At 37.1% G+C, this 19140-nt stretch overlaps 1 protein-coding gene across 2 annotated transcripts in view; it reads left to right on the forward strand.

Moving 5' to 3' along the window:
- The window catches only part of LOC149085974 (ubiquitin carboxyl-terminal hydrolase 24-like), a 212670-nt gene that overhangs the window by 17962 nt on the left and 175568 nt on the right, over nt 1-19140 (forward strand). For both annotated transcript variants that reach the window (XM_089232271.1, XM_089232272.1), the window contains exons 9-13: nt 4353-4511; nt 7447-7561; nt 7797-7900; nt 14930-15037; nt 15748-15843. In XM_089232271.1, coding sequence (XP_089088397.1) covers nt 4353-4511; nt 7447-7561; nt 7797-7900; nt 14930-15037; nt 15748-15843 — 582 coding nt within the window. The remainder of the gene's footprint in view (nt 1-4352; nt 4512-7446; nt 7562-7796; nt 7901-14929; nt 15038-15747; nt 15844-19140) is intronic.

Below are 19140 nucleotides of genomic sequence, written 5' to 3' on the forward strand. Positions count from 1 at the left end.
TGAAATATTGTGTTGTGTTTAAGCCAACACGCACGTTGCTTCATTCGTCTGCGAGAGAGCGGTCACATTATGAACCAAAAAGCCACTTGATTGTAACTTGTCATCCAATGAAATATCAGATATTGACCGTATCGAAATTGAAGTCAACAAACTGATAATTTTCGTATTTGAAAATCTGATTATTTATATTTTCCGATGGGCTTGAAATCCTGATAATGAATCATTATTATGGTCACACGAACAGTTTTGTCACTGCCTACATGATTTCTCTGGAATAAATGCTTCAAGCAAATATTTAAAAAAATGTTCACACGCATTTTAGTTTTTTTTTTAAATTCATAGTAGAGCTACAACATGAACCTATTTCCTCGATATATATATTGTTGAAAACGATGTGGAAGGTTGAACTTTTCAATTGTGATTCATTTGTGTGGCTACTCCCTCATTACTACTTTTATCCGAAATGAAGAGAATAAAATTGATAAAACTGCTTTCTACCACTTTTTGCGATTTTTATCGTTATAAGAATGCATATTTTGGAAGCTACAACTGACATTTCTCAATCAAACCATAATCTTTTACACAAAAAAAAAACTAATTTGGAAATAATAAAAATTTCATCTAGTACAGTAACTTGATGACATTGTGCCGTCTTCAAGCGCAGAGATATTGATTGAAAATATTTTTTTTAAAATTGGACTGACACAACACATAAAACATACGAATCAAACTGAGAAAAACACAAAACAATAAACTTCACAAAAAGTAACATTACGATGATACAGACCCTTTGTGACCCCAAGGGATTTATTCTATTATGTTTATTTTGCTTTTTTGTTATTTTCATAAATTAAAAATTAATCAAATTAAATTCAAAAATATTTATACTTCAGACAATTTTTGAATAACTATCTTCTAATGGGAAAATGGGGGGGGGGGGGAGAGAAAGGAAAAGGGAGTAGAAAATTATTCATGTTCACAAGGGGGCCACAGGAATGAGAAATGGTTGAAAGGGGACCATGGACAAAAAAAGGTTGAGAACCACTGATTTAGAGTGCCATAATTTTTGAACTGTGCTTCATTGGAAGACAAGTGTAGTGTGTTCATGCTTTGTTTGGCATGATTAGAGCATTAGTGCTTCACGGCAGGCCAAAAAAAGTTTGAGAAACCCTGATTTGGTACAACTGCTTTGTTTTTTGACACAAAAGTGTAACCGATGTGTTTTTGCCTCTTTCATCATGCTTGTATCGCCTCTTTTAAACTGTAAGATATTGTATAAGAGATAGGTTTTAAAATAAATTAGATAAAAAGTTGCAGAAAGAAAGAATGCAATTCTGTATTAATTCCTTAGTTATTAGAACTTCATTCAGTTAAGTTGGTGCTCCATTTATTTTGAAATATGGGTTAATATGTAAACTGTATACAATTGCTAACTAATTGGTTTATAAGTATACCCTTTGTGTTGAATTTTTCAAACATAATTAAATAATTTTCGTTCAACACTAGTAGGACCAAGTCAGTTATTTTGACTGTTTTTGATCTCTCTCCATTTTTATAATGAATGAGATTGTTTAAAATGTTGAATTTCACGACTTTCTTAAAAATACTAGAGAAACTGCGAGACACTCAGGCTCTGTCGCAAGAAGCAACGTAAGCACTTGGCCCCCCCCCCACCAGGGGGAGGGGACCAAGGTCTTAAAAAAACAGAAACATTATGCTGTTCAAATATCATCAGTTAAATAATAATTGGTTAAGATATTTTCAATTTTGCCTAAAAAGACCATGACTGGCCAATTTGACAGGCAATATTGCATACACATCAAATATTTCTTTGAGTCATGACAACAAATTTTCTTTAAAATAGATGTTTTTACTTTGGCTGATTGGGAGCATTTTTACTGATTCATTATCGATGAAATAAAAATACTAGTTTGACCACAAATATAGTGATGTGAATCACTGAATCTTATGTAAAAAACAAGTAGGAATGTGACCACTTAATCATTGTTTTACTTCACAAGTACTTGCTACTACTGAACCACACATGCACCTTGTTCATATTTCATTGCGGAACTTCTAACAAATTGGTACATGTTGAGATGTGCGTATCCGTGTTGTGAACCTAATGTGAAGTTTATTTCTGTATAAATGCTTGTTATAGTGCTGCCATTTGTCATAGTTCTCTAACTATGAGTGAAGTGTAATGATTGAATAATTGTACCATTGTTGGCCAGTTGCTCTCTGTAGCAAGACTTTTTAACTAGAAGGTAGGCTCGCATTTATGCCTTGAAGTTAGGAACCACAGAATACCAACTTCAGCCGAGTACCACTGCGGCAACAGTCTTTCTAGTGCTAATGATATTTTATATATAAAATTGATTTTTTGCATGTCTGTGTATGTTCTCTATGCAAATCTACAATTTTTGATCGATCGTCACCAAATTTTGCATATATACCAAATGGGACCCGACTTGAACGATAAGCTACTTTAAAAGTTCATCAGAGCAGGTCAAATGCCAGAAATGGGCAAAAAACCATCAGCAACAATGGTTTTTGGGTCTCAACAATCATTTTTGGATCTGGAACGTTAACTTTGGTTGCCGTGGCTCCCTAGCAATGCGTTTCACACGTGTATATGCCTTTACAATGGTTTGTCACTTCTTTAACGCTGCCAGTGTATGTATAATAGTTTACGGAAAATTCACAGACAACAATTCACCGTTGGGAAAATTCACTGCCGGAAAATTCACCGACAACAGTTCGATGCGAGTCAGAAAGTGAGGGATTGAGTGATCAAATGAGTGATCTAGTAAGTGAGTGAGCGAGCTACTGTGTCCATGAGTGAGTGAATGATCTAGTGAGTGGATGAGTGATCTAGTGAGGGAGCTACACTGAGTGGATGAGTGACCCAGTGAGTGAGTGATCCTAAAGATTAGGTCACTCACTCACATACTCACTAGGTCACTCACTCATTCAATTACTAGGTCACTAACTCACTCACTCATTCAATTACTAGGTCACTAACTCACTCACTCATTCAATTACTAGGTCTTTCACTCATTCATTCAATTACTAGGTCACTCACTCATTCAATTACTAGGTCTTTCACTCATTCATTCAATTACTAGGTCACTCACTCATTCAATTACTAGGTCACTCACTCACCCCTGACTCAGCAACTCAATTGCTCACTCCCACGCTGACTGACTTGCATCGAACTGTTGTCGGTGAACTTTCCTAGCAATGAATTTTCCGGTGGTGAATTTTCCTATCGGTGAATTTTCCTAGTGGTTAATTATCTGGCGGTGGATTTTCCTAGCGGTGAATTTTCCAGCAGTGAATTGTTGTCGGTGAATTGCTGGCGGGGAATTTTCCAGACGTGATGTATAATAGTTTATGTCTTTATAATGGTGTGCAATTTTTTCAATTCTCCCAGTAATGAGAGCTTTTTGAATAGACGTCAGAATCATAATCAGCACACTTTGAGAGTCAGGCAAAGGATGATCCCCACAGAAATCAGTGTTGAAATTGCCGATTTTATTGTAGAAATGGGGAAATTTAGTGGGGTTTCCTGCCACATCAATAATTTTTTAAATTGTATTGAATTCTTGATTTTTGAAATATATTGAGTTCACTTAAAGATACGATGTCCAAAAAATTAAATATGAAGTAATTAACTGGACCTACTTTTGAGTTCGATATTTATGTAATAACATTGATTTAAACTTTTTAGTTATATCTTCTTAAGCATGAAAATTAATGTCCCCATATTGTCTTTTAATATTCAACTGCATTAATTCATATAGTTTAGGTTGTTTCATAATTAATTATGGGCCCATAAAGTACATTGAAGAAATTCCACAGTTTTTACTAAGCATTTTTTGAAGCAGAAACAGGCAGAGATGGATAACATGAAGTTCAGGGGGGGGGGGGAATCAAAATACCTGGCGCCACTTAAAAAAGAAAAAACTATTCATTTCTGTTTTTTTAATCTCAATTTGTTTCTTTCGTGAGTCCCGCAGGAAGTTGCCATATTGGTTAACTTGGATACAGTTTCCATGTCTCTCAAAGAAAGAAAGAGGGAGATATCACGTGATCCAAAATGCCTCATTGAAAAAAACCTGGGCAGCACCGGGTATTATAGCTAGTATTTAATATAATAACTAAGGTTGTTGCGAGCTACTTGTATATGTGATTGCTAAATAAAATTAACGCTTCATTTCTATAATTAAGATGCACATTTTTATTTCTATGCATTTTGTCAATTCACCAGGATTATTTAATGCCGGATATGTGAAAGTATGTAATAATGCTTTTAATTTATACTTTTTTTTGCTTAATGTTCTCTTTAGAATGTTTGTTCTATATCTGAGTTGCTGAAAGCTATGAAGTTGCTGTGCCTTCATTTGTGGCCACATCGTGTGACGCTTACAAATTCTTTGTGCCTTGAGGTTATTCTCAGGATGCTGAAGTGCCAACATTTTAATGCCAGGATGAATGGTCTGAAAGAAGTGAGGGGAAAATAAAAATTATATTCTAATTATCATGGTTTTTCAAAGTTGTATGAAATTGTTGTAACCTTTGTTTCTTTCTTGCTTAGATAATTTCATTAACATGTGTGATCATACTGTGGTGAAACTTGGGTACTGTTCATGCTGGATCGATATGATCTGCGGCAAGAAAGAAATTAATACGGATCGGTTAAAAAATTGAAACCGGTATTGGTTTTATATTTTTAACCAAGCCATGTTGATTTCATTCACATCGTGGGTTGTATCACTTGTCATATTGGTCCAGTATGCAGTCTGTCTTACTGTCAAAATGTTCTGAAATGGGAATTCACAGCAATTTAAAAATTTCATTGAACTTATAGATGAATATGGGCTTTCACAGTTGATGTCATAGTGTCTAGATTGCTGGTTAAGAAGCTGTGTAATTGTTTAAAATATAAATGATATGGTTTAATCATTAGAGTTTGGGGGAGGGCCTCGGAGCTTGGAACACCCCTTTGAAAATCACCACATGGACAACAGCTTATGACCCGGATTCTTCCGTAGTAAAGCTGCAGATTATTTGTAGCTTTAAAAGTTAATTTTTCACTCTTGCAGCTAATTTAAAGCAGAGCTAAGCACCTGTAGAGCGCCTATTTAGTGACTTTTTCCCTTCTTTATTTTTTCTAAACATTTTATATACTCAACTTGATTAGCATATGTAATTCTTGGTCAGGCATTTCTAACTCTGCAGTACTTCCCAAAAGCAGCAATAGGATGATACATGCGACATGAAAGTGGCTATATTCTTGATAACACAGCAGAGCATGAAAAATGTATTTTGGAAAATAGATTGTAGTACAGAAAAGTTTGCTTAAAAAAAGCAGGACTTTTTTGTTTCTCTTAAATCTGTTTCTCTTATGTACAATCCCCCCCCCCCAAATAACAATATCTTATGACAGCACAATCCAGTCTGTTGCAGGTTGGACAGTGGTCTCATGACTATTGTTTTCATTGAGGTCAGCATCACCAATCTCAATGTTTTTCATATTATGAGTAGGGCATGTTGATTATCTTGTGTGTGAAGCACAATCTCAAGTACTTTTTGGTACACTAGCAAGTTTCAACAAGTATCTGACAAAATTACATATGAAACATACGGACACATACGTTGGTGATCATGTCAGGAGGGGTTATGAAGAGAGGTTATATAGCCATGCGAAAGGGCCTTAACCCTTACAGCTGCAATTCTGAGATATCTTGTCTTAATACTCTCTAATTTTGGCAATCCCAAAATAACCCGTTTTTATAATACCATCATTTCAGCAACCACGAGCCTGTCTAGCTCTATACAGAGAGCTTTGCCTGATCACATGTATTCTTCTCCCATTCAGTCAATGAACTAACTGTCAGTGAGCAGAGTCAGCTTTTGTTCAAAGTCTGATAACAGAAGGGGAGGGAGAGACAGTGTTTTTCTTTCCCTTCGAGGTAGTATAGGATTATTGCATGCAGCACAAATAATAGAAAACTATAGTTTTCCCTCTTCCTTGTTTTTTAATATTGTTTTGTGCTGGAGAGGGGCAAAGCATCAGCTTACAGACAATCTGAAAAAAATTATTTGTGAAAATAGATGGCAATTTTTTCTAAAAGGTTTAGTGATTGCCACTGTGACAATTATTATGCGGATGAGGAAAAATGTTAAAACCGCTTCAAGCATTAACAAACAAAATAGGTAGCTTCCTCTTTCACAAACAACAAAATGGAAAGTCCTGGAATAAGATGGCTTTGCTCTGCTATTAGTTGAAGATACATCACAAAAAAAAAATTCAGGGATGTGCAATTTTCACTTAGCCATTTTCACATAAATACGTTAGGGCCGCACATGCACTCAAAATACAGTGTTCTGACATTTACTAGTGTCAAGAATCTTTGGGGCGCGGTAGCCCAGGTCTGGAAGATACTCGCCTAAAGTACCAAAGGATGTGTAAAGGTATTGCGAGTTCGATGCCCGGTTCGTCCTTGTCAGAAACCTTTCCTGACACAGGGGTACAACAGAAACGGCGACATGACGACGGAAAAAATTGCTACCGCAGGGAGTCTCCCATTGATGGGTTAGTGCACCAACCTCCCGATGAGTATAAAAAACAAGCCTGCCGTTCAGAATCGGCAATAAATTGTAGATCGCAGTCTAATTAGCCCTCGTGTTCAGAAAATGACAGTGGTGCGACAAAAATGATCGAATGATCAGGAATCTTTAAGCCCACGTGATTGCATGGCCATATTTTCCAGAAGAATTTTTTTTCCTGTTGAAGATTTTTGCTTATCTCTGTAATGTTTGTATATTTTAATCTTTAATTACCTTGAAAACGGAAAAATATTGACCAATGGTATATGTATGTTGAGTTTTAAACTGATGATGTATAAGTTAGGAACAGAACTTTTGCTTATGAAAATAATTTTGATGCAATTTAATGTCATTTTAATGTTCTTGAATATGAATTGCAGCATGTATAAAAAGAGCTGCATCATTTCTACTAAATTTTTTTTCTGCCATCATTTTTTTATGCGACTCATTCAATAAAAGTTATGGTATTTACTCTTTGCACTTGTACTTGAGTATATATTGATGGCCCAGTTCACAAAAAAGCAAGAACTCAAAATCTTATGTTTTGAGATATCTGCATGTTAAAGATTCACTTTGTATGGAACTGAATGAGAATCAGATCTAATTACAGCTTAATGAACTCGGATCTAATTACAATAGGGAACATATAAGCAGAGTTGAGAGTTGTCGCTGTTTTGCAATATGTAGAGGTATTTTTTTCGCTGTTCTCATGACATGCATAACTCAAAAATACAATTTTTTGTGTTGTAGTTTTTGTACTGGGCTGTTGATATTTGTCTGAGATGCATATACTCTTTTTTTATTTTTAATAACAATGCACTCTTTGTGAAGGTCACAAAACTTATCGATGATGTATTAAGTGTGAGGTCAAGCAGAACTGCCATTGATTCAGAAGAACTTGTCAATTGGTTAACGGAAAACGAAGTGCTTTCAATTGGACTTGAAGGTTATTATGAATGTCTATGTGCATTTCGTGGAATTTATGTCGCTTATCTGATTAAAGTTATGTACCCTGTGTGTGCATAGTGAGATGAATGAAAAGCATGAACTAATGTGTGGAAGGCTAATCAAAAAACCAGTTAACATTCAGGTTTCAGCATTGGTTGATTACTTTTTGTGATAGATTTCAATTAATTGCTTTGTGTTTCATTTTTCTGTTTTGTCTTTTTTTTTAACATCAGGTAATATTGACCAGATGCAGTATACTGATAAGATAAAAGGTATAATTGAATTCATTGGCCATAGATTATCACTTGATGAGTTGACCAAGATTTGGAATATGCAGGTAACATAATGCTATCCATATTTACATTAGAATCACTTATTATTACCCATTTGTGCCCATGAATATTTTTTCCAAAAAAATTTGCAACACATGTTTTCTTCTTGAGCAATAAACTGAATACAGCGGGTACAGATGGGTTGATTCATTTATTCAAAATCACTTCATTACTGACATTAAAAATTCCTTATAGAATAAATAAAATCAAAACAAATGATCAGCAGGTATGAAAATCACTACAGGGTGATAATAATTAAAGTTTCAATTTAAAAACCCGTGGCGTCGCCGCCGACACGTGTGGGAAAAGAAAGCCACTTCCTCAGAGCGATGATTGATGTACACGCTCAAAGCGCCATCATGTGATTATTCTAGTTATTTGGCAGTTCCTTTCTCGTCCTGTATATAGTATGTCATGCAAAATAAAGTCCGTCCCTTGTGTAAAATATAAATGCATGTCTCTGTCTTGTAACTACACGCAACCGATGCCTCTCATAATTCCTGATATTGGTGATCTTGGAAAGTCTGATCATCAGTTGAGACATTATATCTAAATAAGAAACAGCAGGCACATCTCAACGGAAACAACACGTGCTGTTGAACATTCTCGCCCATGCAAAAGCGAAATCATGGCGGACGTTGCAGCGGTAAAGATACCACCGTACAATTTCGCCGATGCTACGCTGTGGTTCCTGATGTGTGAATCAACTTTCGAACTGGGGATTCCGAAACCGGTAACAGACAGTCGCACAAAATTCAACTACATAGTGGCCCATCTAACACCGGCAGCAGCTTCCATCATCCGCGATATCATTACGAATCCAACGGCAACAGATCCCTATGGACACGTGAAGTCGGAGTTAATCAAGCGCAGTGGTGAATCGTCACAGCAAGAGATACGGAAACTTCTCACTGGGGAGCAACTCGGTGATCGTCGTCCAAGTGAACTTTTGCGCGTCATGCGGCGTCGCGCGAAATCACACAGCGTTCCGGATGAGCTCATGTTGGAACTGTTTCTTCAGCATTTGCCAACATCTGTGCAATCCATCCTGTCTGCGGTCACACCACTAACGTTGGACAAAGCGGCTGAAATCGCCGATCGCGTCATGGACGTAGCACCACAAGCGGTAAGTGCCTGTTCTAACTCTTCCGCGAATTCCATCGAGTAACGTTTGTTGTCGGAAATCGAAAAACTCCATCTGCGAATCGATGAGATTTCCCGAGGGCGAAGTTGTAGCCTGTACCGAAACCGCTACCCGCGACAGTGTAGCAGATTGAAAAATCGCGACGAGTGTTGGTATCATCGACGATTCGGCACCGATGCCAAGAAATATGTTTCTCCCTGCAAATATTCGGGAAACGAACTCAGCAAAGAGTAGAGGCGACTTGCTCTTTGCCATCTACGTCACGTCGCCTGTTTGTGAAAGACATGAAAATGAATCTATCTTTCCTCGTTGATACGGGCAGTGATGTTTCGATCTTGCCAGCAAGCCTTTCTCAGCGCAAACAACGGCCTGTTCAAGCGTTCGCAGCCGCGAATTAATTCATCATCCATTGAGGTGTACGGCCAACGTATTCTTTCCGTGGAATACGGCTTGAGACAAAATTTTTCCTGGCCATTTTACATCGCCAATGTGTCAACGCCTATACTGGGTGCGGACTTCCTTCATTATTTCGACTTAGTCCCGGACCTTCGTAACAAGTTCCTACGTGACTTGAAAACGAAATTGAAACGTCCCGGACGCGTCTCCAACGCAACGTGCATTCATTCGGTGAAAACGATTACCGGTGACTCATTGTATCACAAGCTGATTTCTGAATTCCCGGAGATCACTAAACTTCCTAATCCAAATGCACCTGTAAAACACAACACCATCCATCATATAACCACAAAAGGACCGCCTGTGGTGGCGAAATCTCGTAGGTTAGCTCCAGACCGATTAAAAATAGCGGAATCGGAATTTCACAACATGCTGCAACTAGGGCATTTGAGACCTTCGAGGAGTAATTACGCCTCACCACTTCATATGGTATCAAAAAATGGTACCTTGGAATTTCGACCGGTCGGAGATTTCCGTGCTTTAAATGCACAAACATTAAAAGACAAATACCCCATTCCTTGCATTGCTGATTTCACTGCTGAAGTGCATGGTACTAAAATTTTCAGCCATGTCGATCTCATAAAAGCCTACCATCAGATCCCAATAAATCCTGATGACATCCACAAAACAGCAATATGCACACTTTTCAGATTGTTTGAGAGCACCAGGATGCAATTCGGATTGTGCAATGCTTCTGCAACCTTCCAGCGATTTATCGATGAAGTGACCAAAGGACTTCCTGGAGTTTACGCATTCGTCTACGACATCCTAATTGCATCAAAAGATCCTGATGAACACATCCATCATCTCAAGACTCTGTTCAACAAACTTCAAGAATATGGACTCTGCGTCAACGTCTCCAAGTGCAACTTCGGTAAAGAAACCATAGACTTCCTTGGATTTTGGCTATCTACAAGCGGCATCAAACCTCTGACAGATCGAGTTCAGTGTATCTTGGATTATCCACAGCCAACGACCTTGACACAACTTCGAAGATTTCTCGGTATGTACAATTTTTTATCGACATTTCATTCCGAAAGCTGCTGATTTGTTACATCCGTTAATATTTTGTTTTTTCGTTTTAGTTTGTTGATGTTGTTTACTAATAAGTAACTATGTTCCTTATTATTCATTATAAATTTGCAATGTATCATTCAGTATGGGTCTCTAGACCCCTTGGCTGATTTTTTTGTTTCATCTTGTATTTATGTAAAAAATTAAAACAATAAACAATCTCAAAAAAAAAAAAAAAAATTCTCGAAGATCATAAAAATAAAAAATCACCTCGTTCTGCTCGTGCCAACAACCAACTCGCGTGGACCGATGAAGCAACAAAGTCGTTTATTTTGGCCAAAGATGCCATGGCAAATGCCACACTACTGAGACATCCACTTCCTGGAGCTAAATTAAGTGTTTGGGTAGATGCTTCAGATGTCGCAGTGGGTGATGCTCTCATGCAATTAGACGACAAATGGGAACCCATCACATTTTTCTCTATGAAATTGTCCAAAAGTCAAAACAAATGGTCCGCATACGACCGAGGTCTGTTTGCAATTTATTTATCTATAAAAAAATTCAAACACATGCTCGAAGGCAGAGAATTCATTATATACACAGATCAGAGGCCCCCTTATTTATGCCTTCAAGCAGAATCCAAACAAATGTTCGCCGCGACAGCTTCGTCATTTAGACTTGATATCCCAGTATTCAACCGATATCCGTCGCGTCCAAGGCTCTCAAAATTATGTCGCAGATGCACTGTCAAGAATCGAAATCGACGCAATAACTGGTTCTAAGGACATTAATTTCAAAGAATTGGGGAAATTTCAATCAAGCGACCCGGAACTGAAAGAAATTTTGAAGGGTAACAACACATCTCTACAGCTGGAACTGAAGCCATGTCATCTAACAGATGGTGAATTATGGTGTGACATTTCAACTGGCTCACCCAGACCTTTTGTTCCAGACTCGTATCGGAAGCTGATTTTTGACCACCTTCACAATCTATCGCATCCCGAAATCGCTGTAACAAAAAACCTCATTTGCTCGCGATATGTGTGACCAAACATGAACAAAAACATCACAGCTTGGGTACGCTGTTGCCAATCATGTCAGCGATCAAAAATCCGGAGGCACACAAAAGCACCTCTGAGCACCTTCGCACTTCCCGACGCTCGTTTTTCACATGTTCACATTGACATTATAGGCCCTTATCCACCATCAAACGGGAACATCTACTATCTAACCATGATAGACAGATTTACAAGATGGCCCGAAGTAACACCAATACCGGACAGACGTGCCAAAACCATCTGCAAAGCATTCTTTGATTCATGGATCAGTCGTTTTGGTTGTCCCTCAACAGTGACCACAGATCGTTTAACTCAATTTGAATCTCATCTCCTCCAGCAGCTCGCAGCACTACTAGGAACAGATCGCATACGAACCACTGCATATCATCCAATTGCCAATGCCAATTGTCGAGCGATTTCATCACACCCTAAAAAGTGGCATCATTGCTCACGACAATACCAAATGGTCAGAATCGCTTCCGATAGTTCTCCTGGGTCTACGATCCGCTTTCAAGGAGGATCTTCAAGCTACCTGTGCCGAACTGGTGTATGGAACCACTATTAGATTGCCATCTGACCTACTTTCAGATGAGGTGTCCAAATCTACACCAGATGCTACCTATGCATCAATGCTGTCTACGCTCATGAGGAGTTTATCACCCGTTTCTCCATATCATAAGAATACTTTCAAGATTTATGTTCATCCTTCCTTAAAATCTTGTTCTCATGTGTTCTTACGCGTAGACAAAACTCGACCTGCATTAAGCGCACCCTACACTGGACCATATCCTGTTGTGCAAAGGACAGACAAAGTTTTTGTAATCAAAGTAAATGGTAAATCTATCTCAGTGTCTATTGACAGAGTTAAACCTGCATTCTCCATGGATGACAGAGAATCACCTGCAGTCACCGAACTACCAAATGAGATCAGTTCTAAACAGGACTCCAAAAGTCCAGTGTCAACGACAGAAAAAACAGTAACAACTCGTTATGGATGAAGAGTTCATTTTCCAGAACGATTTGTTTCGTATTTTTGATTGCATATGTTTTTACACCCATTTATATTCTTGTGTTATGCCTTTACATTTTTGCATATGTGTTTATATTATTTTTGCATTTCTCGCATAAGTGTTAATTTACATTATTTTTTTTTCAAATCATTGTAAATATGTTAACATCGTATACATTGGTATTTTTCATTCGTCTTTGCAAAATATTGAATTCTCAGCTGTCGCAAATATTTATACACACATGCACATTGCTTATTATTTGTTATAATTTTGTATCATCAATATGTGAATGTCAATCTTGTATTTCCTACATTAGCGTTCGCTCGCTCACTGGGGGGATAGTCTGTGGCGTCGCCGCCGACACGTGTGGGAAAAGAAAGCCACTTCCTCAGAGCGATAATTGATGTACGCACTCAAAGCGCCATCATGTGATTATTCTAGTTATTTGGCAGTTCGTTTCTCGTCCTGTATATAGCATGTCGTGCAAAATAAAGTCTGTCCCTTGTGTAAGATATAAATGCATGTCTCTGTCTTGTAACTACACGCAACCGATGCCTCTCATAATTCCCGATAAACCTAAAATAATGACTTGAAAATTTGCATGAATTTTCTACTGAACAATAGAATTTTTTTTCTACTGAAACAATAGAATTTAGTTTGGGGAAGAAAAATAAATTGAATAGAGGAATATATAGAATGGAACATATGGAATTAGAGGAACTACTCATAAATTATTTGAATCCTATCTTAATAATAGATCTCAATCTGTTAAGTGTGGTAAATATATTAGTAATCCAATGAACATGCACAGAGGAATTCCGCTAGGAATTACTTTGGGACTGCTTCTTTTTACTATTTATATTAATGAGATTTCTTTAAACTTGAACTCAATACCAAAATAATCACATTTGCCGATGACACTGTACTTCATTCTGGGAAAGATAATCAATCTTTGAATTGTATTAATAACAACAATTTAATTAAAGTCCAAAATTGATTTCATTCAAATGATTTTGAAATATTCTAAAAACAAAATACATTGGTTTGTCAAACCTTACTAGTTTGAATACTAATTATACCATCTTTCATAATAAAAACTGTCCTAATGATCTGTCAGTACTCCAGTATAACAAGTGAGCTCCGTTAAATACCTAGGTATTGTTATAGATAGAAATTTCAAATGGAAGTCTGATGTAAGACATATCCAATCAAAACTTTGTTTTATAGTTTATAAATTTTATTACCTCAAACCATTAACTAAATACCCATTTTTTGTTGTCATATTACTATTCCCTTTTTCATTCTCGCCTATTATATGGACTAACTTTTTGGCAGTGTCTCCAGAGTACATTGCGACCTATCATCCAGACCCAAAAGAAAATAATTCGACCACTTATTTGCAATTACTGAACTTCTTCATTCTATCTCTACTAGCAACTAAATGTACTCCCATTGCGAATTTATACTTTTATAAATTGATTCTCCTACTTACTAAAAAACAACTCGGTCTTCACCTTGATTAACAATATGCATTTGTCTTCAGAATATGTCTGGCTTTTTCTTTTTCACTAATTCACAAACTGGTTGTGACTACATTACCACAGATTTCTGTCACACATGATTTGGGAGACGTGATATATCTCAATGGCCAAGTCTCTTTGAATGTGCCAACATAAAATGAATCCCTCGAGTCAGATTCCTTTGTAACTTTTCTTCCTATTCACAGCATGCGGGAGCTAAGCAAATCACTAGAGTAGCGATGTCCTGCCTATAATTTGCACATGCAAATTTCCTTATTTTAAGAGAAAAAAATTTCATCTTATAATCCTCTTACGTGGAGTTTCTGGGAGCTATCTCTATTACCAACAATAAAATCCCAGTGAAACATAAGGGTTGTTGGTCATGTTTGCTTTTGAATATTATCATACATATATTCTTTATCTGTTGCCTATAAAAAAATTTTATTCCATGGTCTCAGGAGAAAAACTGCAGATGATTGAATAAACAATGGTCTCTATGATCCCCTTGAGAAATTCAGATGTTTTATATTTATATAGATGTTGTTATATTGAATGAGCGAAGTCCATTATAGTGGGGTTCTACTGTATTTTCAATTTAAATGTGTGATATATGAGGAATAGTCTTTTTCCCTTTTTAGTCCTCTTTTCCTTCAGTTTAGTCTATTAATCTTTTGAATGTAGGCTATATGTGGAGTTAGAAACTGAACTTAATTTAATTAACCCCTGAATGCTTTTTAAATTTTTAAATTTATTTGAAGCAGTTTTATTTACTTTTTTGTATGTTATTAGCAATCATTTCACACTGCTTACTTGTACTTTCATTTTTTTACAGAATGGACAAAATGCTCAGATTGTGGACAATATTCATACAATAATGTATGCAGCATCTTCTAAATTCAATTCTGAACAATTTGATCATCTCTTAACTCTCATTCAAGATGTAAGATATTCACTTTATTTGAGACTTGTTGATTTTTTTTCCATTTCAAAAATGAAGCTTCTATGAGTATTGAAAAGATAAAAACTTTCGTGTGAATAATTATTACAAATTCAAAATCAGTATTAAAAAGTATGTTTTTGGAGATGTTTGGGCGATTTTAGTAAAAGAAATTTGTAAAGCATTCTCAATATTTAGGAGACACTGTGTATACAGTGAAAGGCCCATGAGTCAAAGGACTGGAGAAGCATATCATTATAAAGGAGTTATCATTATAGATTAAATGTACAGTCGAACCCATATTTCATGCCATTACTTTGCAGAATTTCGGCTCTATAAAAAGTTTGGTGTTATATTGAATCATAGTTTTACATGTGTAAGACCTAGAAATAAATGTGTAGTTGTCACAACATTGTGAGTGCATCAAGCCTCCAAAATTGTGTTTTTAAAAATGTAAGAAAAAGGCCAAGAATTACAGTAGTGTGCATGCTTGCAAAATGCAAGTCATGAAACAAATATCATCGGTGCCATGTTTAAAAAAACAGCATTTTTTAGGAAACAAAACCACAGTAATAGCTGATTGACAATTTTGACATATGACATTTTACTTACACACAAATAAATATTGCATGCACATGGATAAATTTTGCATGCACACAGATGATATGACATTATTACATGTTCCTGGATAATTTTTATTTTCTGAATGATAGACTTGCCAGAACAGCTCTGACCAGATGAAGAAGCGTTTGATTTCTTTCATTGGAAGAATAGGAAAAGGAACAAATCAAGGAAAGTCTTCTACGAAGGTGAATACCTACTGTTTTTTTTTGCATATGCAGATTTAGGTTCTCCCCACACTGGATACTGAAGTCACATAGATACCAGAAGACTTGTCTCCAGGCAATTCAACTCACATATTTCTATGTCATTACTCAGAATATTATATTGGCAACTAGAATAGAGTATCCTCTTTTTTGATGTCATTTCAAGCGTCCTCTTATGTTTTGGAAAATTCATCTTTTTGTCCTTTTTTTCAGGTTTCCAGAATTATTTTAAATTTTTTCTGGGGGAAAATGTTTTTTTCCCTCCACTTTGAAGCATATATTCATTGATATGAGTGTTTTGTGGTCCCCCCACATGCATTCATCAATAGCTGTTGAAATTCCAAGAATTTTTTCTGTTTGTTTTTTTAGCAGTCCAGTTTTAGAGTTGGGAAAATTATTGTTGCGTCCTGTTTTATATGTCCAAATAGTGGCGCCATCTATTGGGAAAATCGGGGTAAGCGACGTCACTATGGTTGGGTGTGCAGCCGTCCTCCTTTTTCAGTCTTTGGATCTGGTGACCTTAAAATAGAGTATAGAAAATGATATTGGCAATATTAGAATAACTATGTGACCGGTTAACTGGTGACATAGTATGCTTGTCTACACAAGCCTTGCCTCAGTACTCCAGTATTGTAATTCTGAAGTATTTCTCTATTAATAAAAAATGCACCCTTTCACACATAGATGGTGTACCCCTCTTATGCTTCTTTTCATCAGGGTTCACACATCCTTACAAACTCCTTAAAAACTCCTAACTTTTCATTTCCCTCTGGAAGGGCCCTTATAACTCCTTACTTTTTGCAGCCACGCCTGAAAAAGTCTTTTTTTTTTTCTCTCTGAAGGGATGATATTTTGTAGAATAGGCGTTCCCAACGGTGATGAATAGCATTGCCTAAAAAAATAAGAGGAAGCTTCCCCCCAATATATAGAGGAAGAAAAGATTTTAAAAAAACTCGCTCTCCCTTTATAATAGGAAATGTGAAAGCAGGGGATGGCATTGGAACATCCAATGGTTATGCATACCTGCCAACCGTTACGATTTTGTCGTATTTAGTAAATTAATACCATTATACGCTTTTGCTTCTAAAAATGCGATTTTTTACCGAATCGCTAGTTTTGACGTGTTTTCCTGCCTATGTCGCAAACTGGTCAGCGTTGGAAATTGATGGTCCGTAGAACGACATCACTCCGCTGAACCAGTAGCTGAATTTTCCCCCATGCCCAGTGGTGAGAAAGTTTTTACTTATGTGGCGAAACGATGTCTCGAACCTCCTATATTACGCAGTATACTGAGTGCAGACCTCGCAGCTTTCCTATTTATCCTACTATTTTCCTACTTTCGCCGTAATCGTCTTCTTTTTTACCACAATTCTCTCCTACTGTTCCTATTTTATCCCTCCTTCCTATTTGCTTACAGCCACTATCTCAATACGAAAATTCCGAGAAACCGCAAAATGTCACTGCTTTCTGCAGTTTTTTTGACGTGTTTTATTCACATTACAACTCGCTACTGAAAAAGAAAAGAAAAAAAATTTCGAGTAAGGGACGACGACAAGCGTATCTTTTCGCCACCGCGCCTTAAAATGCTAAAAACTGAAGTCCAGTGGGGAAAGCGAATCTGTTTCGCAGATTGGTTGCCGTAAATAAAAAGGCAAAAAAAAAAAGAAGAGGTACAGGCTCTATCCACACACAAGATTCCATGAGAGAGAATGGGTTTATCTCTCCTGGGATCCCGTAACGAGCGTTCATCCCTGAAGCCAGGTTTTCCTAGGAGTAGGCTTTTTGCGCCACGTGAACCTAACTGGATCATTTCGTGTCTGCAGAAATGAGTTACATAATGGCGTTACGCATTTGCGTTTTCCAAGCGTGGCGCATCGGCTCAGGATGGCTATATAGTATATGACCCTGGCGTCATCTACTCTATCGGCTGCATGCTCCGGTTTAAAGGGAAGAGACACAACACGAAAATGAAGGGAAGATCGCTGAAACGCGCGGCACACGACGCTTAACTCACTAGAAGCAGTCTGCCAATCACGCCCGATGTAAAGCGCTGTCGTGAGCCGTATTGCGCTCTATAGGAAAACAGTCGTACTGCTTTTCATATTGATGAATAGACGGCGTGTAGCGCTGGGTGATTCACGTTGCACGCGGCATAGAAAACCTGCTAGTAAAACCCGGCTTTTAAAAGTGACAGCCCGAGCCACGTCTGGTTTTACAGGAGGGGAGGGGGGAGGACGAGCTTATCAGCCGCTATAGCTGAACCCACTTTTTTTAACCTTTTAACCTTCTGAAAATAACTTTCGGGTATCTTTATGTTAGGGGTCATTCAAGTATTACGTCAGCATGGATGGGGGATTTTCGATTTGCTGACTTGATGACGTGGAGGGGGGGGGGGGGTTTGGATGATTCTTATGTCATCAACCACCCTTTATAAAAAATATGAAATATTCTTAATGGCACCTTACTCGGTGTGCGAAAAACGAGTAAAACTTTTCACTAGTTTGTGGGCACCTGAACTAACATTCTTCCTATTGAGTCCCCTACAGAGCCACTCTAGTGATCTTCAAATACTTAGCGGATCCAAATGCTCTGGAGCTGTGCCGCGCATCATATAAGTGATCCGTGATTATGCCGCAGATCATTGCATTTTTAATTGGGTTGCTGTATTTTTGAAATATGACATTATGAAATTTTCTTTTCAGCTGAAATTGCTACCCATCATACCCTTTATTCTGAAAGTTGAAGTCTTGGAAACATTGAAAAAGAAATTAAATGAAAATCAATTCACATGTGGGCTTCTTTTGTTTTTCTGTGGGCTTCTTTTATTGTCTAGTGGTGCAATTTTTTTTTTCGGAGGGGGCGTGGCCCCATGACACCTTAAAAACTCCTTACTTTTCATTTTGAAAATTTTATATGAGCCCTGAATAGTTCCTGCAAATATAATTAATTTTGTAAGAAAAATCTTTGTTGGCTGTGGTTTTTATTTTGAATAATTGGAGGGGGAATGAATATCACTTTTAGAATTTTTATAATTTATGTGATGCTGTTATGAGTTATATTTTTGACTAACACTTGAAGGTTTTAGAACACTTTGGTGATGACAGAAAGCATGTACGTGGATTGATTATTTTATGAATTCTTATGATGTCGGGTAACAAATCAAAACTTGTAATTTTTGAACCACTTCTACATCTATATTTTTGAGAAGAGGGAAAGTTTGTTTGCAAATTCAAAATAAATTTGCATATGTGCCCCGCCCCTTTTTTTGCTGTAAAACTT

This window comes from Pholcus phalangioides, unplaced genomic scaffold, assembly GCF_987345545.1.
Source record: "Pholcus phalangioides strain wild (caught in Gottingen) unplaced genomic scaffold, Ppha-v1.0 ptg000005l_1, whole genome shotgun sequence".
Lineage (NCBI taxonomy): Eukaryota > Metazoa > Arthropoda > Arachnida > Araneae > Pholcidae > Pholcus > Pholcus phalangioides.